General features: G+C 37.8%; 1 protein-coding gene across 1 annotated transcript in view; it reads right to left on the bottom strand.

Annotated features, from left to right (window-relative positions):
• The window catches only part of LOC104984495 (solute carrier family 15 member 2), a 45,336-nt gene that overhangs the window by 24,688 nt on the left and 12,852 nt on the right, over nucleotides 1–7,796 (bottom strand). The window contains exons 5-7 of the mRNA XM_010834239.1: nucleotides 7,131–7,230; nucleotides 4,992–5,082; nucleotides 4,636–4,713 (exon numbers count right to left, since the gene is read on the bottom strand). Of these exons, the coding sequence (XP_010832541.1) occupies nucleotides 4,636–4,713; nucleotides 4,992–5,082; nucleotides 7,131–7,230 (269 nt within the window). The remainder of the gene's footprint in view (nucleotides 1–4,635; nucleotides 4,714–4,991; nucleotides 5,083–7,130; nucleotides 7,231–7,796) is intronic.

The raw sequence follows: 7,796 nt of genomic DNA, 5'->3' as shown, positions 1-7,796 counted from the left end.
ATATTACTTTTACAATTATAAAATCGTAAGGTTTTTTCTTCAAGTATATTCAGTTCAGTTCAGTCGCTCCGTTGTGTCCGACTCTTTGCAACCCCATGAACTGCAGCACGCTAGGCCTCCCTGTCCATCACCAACTCCCGGAGTTTACCCAAACCATGTCCATTGTGTCAGTGATGCCATCCAACCATCTCATCCTCTGTCGTCCCCTTGTCCTCCTGCCCTCAATCTTTCCCAGAATCAGGGTCTTTTCAAATGAGTCAGCTCCTTGCATCAGGTGGCCAACGTGTATTAAATTTAACTAAAATTTGTGGGAAACCTCCATTTTGGTACCATCTCCAATATACTTTCCTCTTGAATGGATTTCCTGGCTCCAGCAAGAAAGATGTTCCTCTAGCAGCTCCTTTACCAAAAATGCCTTCTTCAGTGACCAGTAACAATCTCCAATATCCTTACATCCAGAATGCCTGAATCACCCTACTTTTCTCTATCTTAACTTTCTACTTTCTCCATTCTTCTCTGTCAGGCTCACTCTACCACTTTTTCTTTATTATCCTCTGAGTTTCTCCCAAACTTCTCCAAATAGCATGCTTTACCACTTACCATGGCCTTCTTTGGAGAAGGCAATGGCACCCCACTCCAGTACTCTTGCCTGGAAAATCCCATGGACAGAGGAGGTTGGTGGGCTGCAGTCCATGGGGTTGCTAAGAGTAGGACACAACTGAGTGACTTCACTTTCACTTTTCACTTTCATGCATTGGAGAAGGAAATGGCAATCCACTCCAGTGTTCTTGCCTAGAGAATCCCAGGGACGGAGGAGCCTGGTGGGCTGCTGTCTATGGGGTCACACAGAGTTGCACACGACTGAAGTGACTTAGCATGGCCTTCTTATTGTTGATTAAAAAAAAAAAGTTCAGATAAAGAATGCTAATCCTGAGAGACAAGTGGGCAGATAAAAAAGGTATGTTGACAAGCAGAAAATTTTGGATGGGAAATAGACAGCTCTTGAAACTAATAATGATCCTAGAAAGGGGATGAACTTCTCAGGAATTCTGGTCTAAAATGTGACAATGGAGTGATAAAAAGAAGGTCAGGTGATCAACTTGACAAGGTCACACTTAAATTTGAAGGCCACTTAACTGATGAAGATGGGTAGGTACCCTGAGTTTCTCTAACATTTACTTCCACTAGTAGACATTGTTGCCTCTTACTTCACAAAGAAAATAGAAGGCTTCAAATGAAAACTCCCTCAACTGCCACCAAATCTATTAATATTTGTATCCATACCCAGCCCCTCCTCTCTCCAGTTACGTGAAGGTAATGTTCCTCCTCTTGTGTAAATACAATTCTACCATGTGTGCTTTCGTATTGATCATACTGTCTTGCCTTACATCTTCAACATCTTTCTTTACTGGAGTGTTCCTAATAATAATCAAGCATGCTTAATATCCTCTCCTGACTCCATGTCACCTTTCAGCTATAACTTCTTACTGTTTCCTCTTTCATTCATTTTATTCACTTCCCAACCTGCTCTAATTATTCTTGAAACTCCACCAGTCTACCATAACTGTTATCATCAAATCAAAGACCTTTGTGTCACCATATTTAATGGACATTTTTCACCCTTATCTTGCTTTCCCAGTCAGTAACATTTGTTACTCTGAATGATCCCCTTCCTGAAATCCTCTTGGTATCAAAGGTAGAACTACTATTCCTTTGGACATTTGTTTTTAGTCTCATCTGTGGGCTTTCCCCTCTTTACCTGACTTTTTTTGTTTAACTGCTGAATCCTTTACCTAATTCAAATACAAAATTTGAGTCAACACATTTTCATCTTAAAGGAAATACAACAACTTATAAATAAGTGCTGGCTTGTATAAAAGTATGCCTAACACTGAATAATCTCTTTAATATTAATAATATAAATATATCAAGAGTTGACAATCCACATATTGGAGAAACTAATTACTATTAAGTTTTCATTACAATAAGACTCATTCCCATACAGATTTGAAACATTATTCTAAAGGTTTATGCCATGGAGATTGTCCCCTAAAGATCTGATTGCGTTATTATTGAAATCACCCTGGTTTCAAAATGCCACGTTCTGTTTTATACCTCTTCATTTGCGGTTTTTTTCCCTACCTGGAGAGCCCTTCCCCAACTTTTCTTTAGTGAATCTTTATTTGAATGGCTTCAGCGCAACTTATTTATTGCCTTTGCTGTACATCCTTGTAGATATCTTTATTTCTGCACTTATCACAGTGAAGAGAACTTAATGTTTCACCAGGACAACAAAATTCCTTGTAAATACTTGCCATAACTTGTTTCTTTCTAATGCCTGGTGCTTAGCTCATTTGTTTGTCTTTTAAATATTGGTATTCCTCAAGGTCCTATCCTTGTTCTCCTTTATCATACTCTTAGTCATTCCATCTATTTTCCTGACTTAATTGCTATCCATATACTAATAGCTCCGGCTCTATATCTATAGCCCAGACATTTATTCTGGACTTTAAACCTGTATTTCCAAATAAATATAGATTTAAAAGTTTGGTACTCCCAATTAGATGTTCCAAAAACATCTAAATGTTACATGTCCAAAACTAAATTCATTAGTATTGCCCCAAACCTAGTCTCCCTTAGAGCATACTCCTACTATCCACCCATTTGCTCAAGTCAGAATGCTGCATTCAATACTGGCTTATCTTCTCTCTTACTTTCACGCATCTAATCATATCAAGTTTGTCAGTTCTGTCAGTGCTGAAGAAGGTGAGCCAAGGTAGGCACTCACCTTGAGCACAAAATTTAAGGAAGTACCCAAAATTCAATAATCAAGACAAAGTATCCTTTGTCTCACCCTTAATCCATTCTTTTTCCACATTACAGTCAGAAATACCACTGAAAAATAAACATCTAACGATCATACCTCTATTTAAAACCCTTTTGAAGCTCCCTACTATTCTCCTGATAAAGTTCTAATTCCTTAATAAGTTAAAAGCCTTTCATTATCTGGTTTCTGTCAGTTTCTCCTCTTTCTCCTCTGTTCCTTCAAGGCCTTCAAATATGTCATACTATTTCTCAACCCTTTGTCTTATAGATACCATGTCCTATTTCTGTTTCACTTTCAATCTCTTCTTTGATTAACTGCTGTTAATGCTTTAGGTCTTACCTTCCCTATCATTTCTTTAGGCAAAGCTTTTCTGAGCCTCAAAGTCTTAGGTATCCCTCTGTGTTCTTATAGCTTCCTCTGTATTTCTCTAGTTGTGACAGTGATGATACTATATTGAAAGATCCTGTTTACTTATCTGTCTCCCTCTTCCTGCTGGACCAAATAAATCCTTTGAAAGCATAAATTCTGTAGCTACCTAATTCAACAACGTGATCCCAGTACCTAGCACAGAATCTAACACATTAAGTGTTCATTAAATAGATGTTTGTTGAATGAATTAATGAGTGAAAAAATCAAATAAATGAAATTATAGTGAAAAATCAGAGAACTGATTTATTAGTACCCAGAAAACTGAAGTAACTAATGATGACAGCTAACACTTAACATTTAACATTCAATTAAACATTTCATAATTTGTAAACATTTCAAAAGCATCTCTTTTGATCTTCATAATTACTATGATATGTAAATAATATTGTGCAATGATCCAGAGAAAAAGACATAGTACTAATCAGGAAAACTAGGAATATATTTGGCTTTGAAGAGAGAAGGAAGCAGAATGTATTATCACTGGGCCCTAAACTAACACATAAATTTCCTTGGAATTGGAATTGCAACTTGCCTGAGTAATATTATTATCCCCCAAACTCTGTTTGAAAATAATCAGCTGAGCCTCTGGGCTCTTTATCCTTTATTGAGCTCTTTATGTGTTTGGACTGGATATCCTCCAGGGGGGTGTCACCCACAGGCTCAGTGTGAGAACAGGTTTCCAGGTCAATGATTAAAAACAATCATGTCCAAGTTTCCCCTTAGACTGTTTAAACTAAGCAACGCATATATTCCTCTTCCTCTTCCATTGCTGGTTTCTCAGTGGTAAAGAGAATGCCACTTGATCTAAGTTGCATCAGTTTTCCCCTACTTATTCAACTCCTCTTATTCTCTTTGCTCAGGAGCAAACTTCTTGGAAGCATTGCAGAGCAAGGCAGAAACAGCTGACCCTAGAAGCTTTAAAAGTCCCAAAAAGTTTTTACATCTTCCAGTTACCAGATAGTTATCAGATGAAATAAGCTGGTTCAAGAGGAAGGATTATTTTCTTTGCTTCATTATATATTGCAATGTAGATCAGTACATCTCAACTGTGACTACAATTAGAATCAACTAGATACTTAAAAAATTTTAGATGCCACAGCCGTATCCCACAGAGATCCTGGTTTATTTGGTTCTACATGGCATCCAAGGATCAATCTTTTTAAAACTCTCAGGAAGCTTATTATATAACTGTGGGCACTATTTTTTTTAAGGCTTCTAACTTTATTCAGTTAATTTATCTACAATGTCTAGGGGAAACCCCTACAATAACACCTAATAGGTTTGCGTGAGGACTAAATAAAATAGTCTGTGTATAGTGCTTACTCATGCTTTCCACGTGGAAGGCATCAGTGGTTATTAGTTTCCTTCACTGCACTTACCAAGAGCTATCAGCATAAGCAATCCTGGAACTCCAAAAGCCAATGCGTAGCAGTCCTTCCCAAAACACTGCACATCTCCTACAGGAAAAAACAGAACCAAATTAATCCTGAATCTTAAATTTTTGATGTTCTGTTCTGTAAGCTCAGGTTTTTGAGGTCATAGACATAGCCATCTTCTTTCCTCCCAACACCTAATCCACAATCCTTCTTTTGGGCCAGACAAATCAAGATTAAAAGAAATTCGCTCAGATTTTCAAACTCATATAAAAGGAGAAGGTGGACAGTAAGAAGCCTTGAACGGAATTCTGGCTGGGCAGAGTAAAGCTTATACAGAGGCCCTCAGAAAAGATCCCAACCTCTCAGCATGGGTGTGACAAATGTAGAAATCAAGCTCCCTGCATTGATGGAGAGGTAGAAGACTGAGAAGTATCTAGTCCGTTCCTCTGCCTGAAAAAAAAAAAAAAAGCCAAAACAGGACAAATCATCAGTTCAATGTGCCTCCTTGGTCCACCCCCCACCTCTTCAGACTCATTAAGAGGTATGATTCAGATACTGTCTCCAAAGTATGTGAATGTCATATTAGATATTTTAACACATATCTTGCTGACCCAAAATAAACATTTCTCTATCTTTCACACCCTAGTACAATCATCTTTAACATTTTTTTACCCTTTTATATTGGCAAAAATGACCATCTTGTATACTATGTCTATGTACTGTGTCCTATAGTGTTTATTCTAGTATTAGTCTCTGTATTAAATTTCTGTTTCAGTAGGTTGAGAGTTCCTTCAGAGCAGAAAAAAAAAAAATTACTTTCTGTAATCCTCACAAGCATCACTAGCATAGCACCTGTCTTATCTTAGATTCAGTAAATGTTTATTAAACTGAATTAAGTTAGTGAATGAGTGGCTGAGTTAAATAATAGATTTTGTGGAATGTGTGGTAGGAATAGGACTGGAATACGGAACAGTTGAGTAAATCGTTGATCAAACAGAATAATTTACCTAATGCTCATGGGAAATCTGCCAGAGACTATTAAAGAAAGTCTGTGGGCTGGGCAGTGGCCAGTGGAAACTTGGAAGTGGGTTTGTCCTATTACTGAAATATCTTTGTGGAGCACTTACAAAATGAAGCAGCTTTCAAATAAAGTTGCTGACACTTTATTCATTATGCACTTCTGTGCTTCATTCTGACTCCCCTGACACATCAGCACAATCTCCATTTTCCATTAATGGTGTGTTCTGCTTCCTCTTCTGGTCCCCATTTAAACCTGCTCCATTCATCTATGTGTAGAATTCATTGTGCATAGAATCCCATTTGCCAGAGTTTGGTGATTTCTCTAAGGTGAGCAAGCAATTATAATCTATGAACCCTTGGGTAGATAAAGAATATTAAAAAAAAAAAGAATATAAAATAACCCACATGGTCTGAAAGGTTAGAGAAATGCAGGAAGACATGATACAGAGAAAGAACAAGAGTAAAAAACAAACATGATAAAAGAAACATGATAAATAGCTATAGAAGAGGGAATAATACATGAAGACTGTCAAAAAGGAAAACTGAGAGGTAAAAAGAGGAAGCTAGAAATGTTGGTTGATCTAAGAATAGAGTATTTTCCTTGCCTAGTTGTCACTGCTTCCTTAACAGGTATGTTTTTACCTTTATTCATACTGTCCCCCCATCCCCCATGGACAGTGGAAAGTGTCTAGGAAAAGAAGGAATGATCATCAAGACAGGATCATCTAAAGAAATTCATTCTGTTTTATTCCAAATGGTCATTTTCTCCTTCATAGAATCCCAAAGCTAGAGATGCTTATATCATCTCCAAACTACTTATCACCTCCCATTCCCAAAGTGATGACCATGTAACTTCTTAAATACCTTAAGTGAGAGTGAACTCATTAATATTTGAAGTTTTTCCTTTCACCAAGTGAAAAGCTAACTTCCTATAGCTTTCTCTCATTGATCTTTGGTTTAATTACTGACATCCTTCCAATATCTATATAAAGGGAGTAACTCAGAAGGTAAAGAATCTGCCTGCAATGCAGGAGACATAGGTTTGATCCCTGGGTTGGGAAGATCCTCTGGAGAAAGAAATGGCAACCCACTCCAGTACTCTCACCTGGAAAATCCCATGGACAGGGATGCCTGGCGTGCTGCAGCCCATGGGGTCGCAAAGAGTTGGACACAACTGAGTGACTAAACAACAACTTCCAGTATCTATAGATAGTTATAATATTCTCTTTTAAGTCTTATCTTATCCAGTCTAAATATCTTCATTTCCATCAATTTTTCTTCCTAAGCTGCATCTTTTTAGTCCTGGTCATATTCCTTTGAAATGTTTCCATTTTTCTCTTCATTAATGATCAGTACCCAGCACTGAACACTACTCAGATATGTTCTAACTACTAGATAACTTCAGTCTTAGCAAATGGCTACCTGTCATTTAATGCCTGCTCTAATTCTTGAAAATACAGAAATGACAGGACTCTTACATGTTTTTCTTCAAATTGGTCTCCACCAAAAGCTGCCACACAGGGTTTGATACCTCCTGTCCCCAAAGCTATTAGACTCAGGCCGACCATTGACAGGACTCTGAAATGGAAATGTGAGAGTACTAACCATACTGATACTAAACACAACTGTAGAAATGGAATATAGAGCTATAAGAGAAAAAAATATGTGTACAAGGGCACGACCTCCTTCACATTTCTATATTGTGGGCACTTCCCAATGGCTTCCTCCTGGGAGAGACTCAGGAGCACTTATCTTCATAATCCTTGAGTTTCTGCCAGAAAGTATCATTACATGGGAAGATTTTGTCCCTGATAGTTTAATTTACCTCATGTGTACAACATATAGAAGCCGATACTCAAGGACCTCCAGAGTTAAGACTGTTCTCAGTATCATCATAGTCAAAGGGACATGTCAATAGAAAGACCTTGTGAACCTTTATCCCACATATTCTTAGTAACCACAAAATAAAATCTTAAGTTAGTCATAACTAATGGAAGAAATGTCAGTGATTTCTGATGGAACAACAATAATAAGGTATCTCAGTTCAGTTCAGTTCAGTTGCTCAGTCATGTCTGACTCTTTGCGACCCCATGAATTGCAGCACGCCAGGCCTCCCTGTCCATCACCAACTCCCGGAGTTCACT

This window comes from Bison bison, unplaced genomic scaffold (genome assembly GCF_000754665.1).
Source record: "Bison bison bison isolate TAMUID 2011002044 unplaced genomic scaffold, Bison_UMD1.0 scf7180017864032, whole genome shotgun sequence".
In the NCBI taxonomy this organism is placed as follows: domain Eukaryota; kingdom Metazoa; phylum Chordata; class Mammalia; order Artiodactyla; family Bovidae; genus Bison; species Bison bison.
The sequence above is the reverse complement of the archived record's forward strand: the minus strand, read 5'-3'. Positions and strand labels throughout refer to the sequence as shown.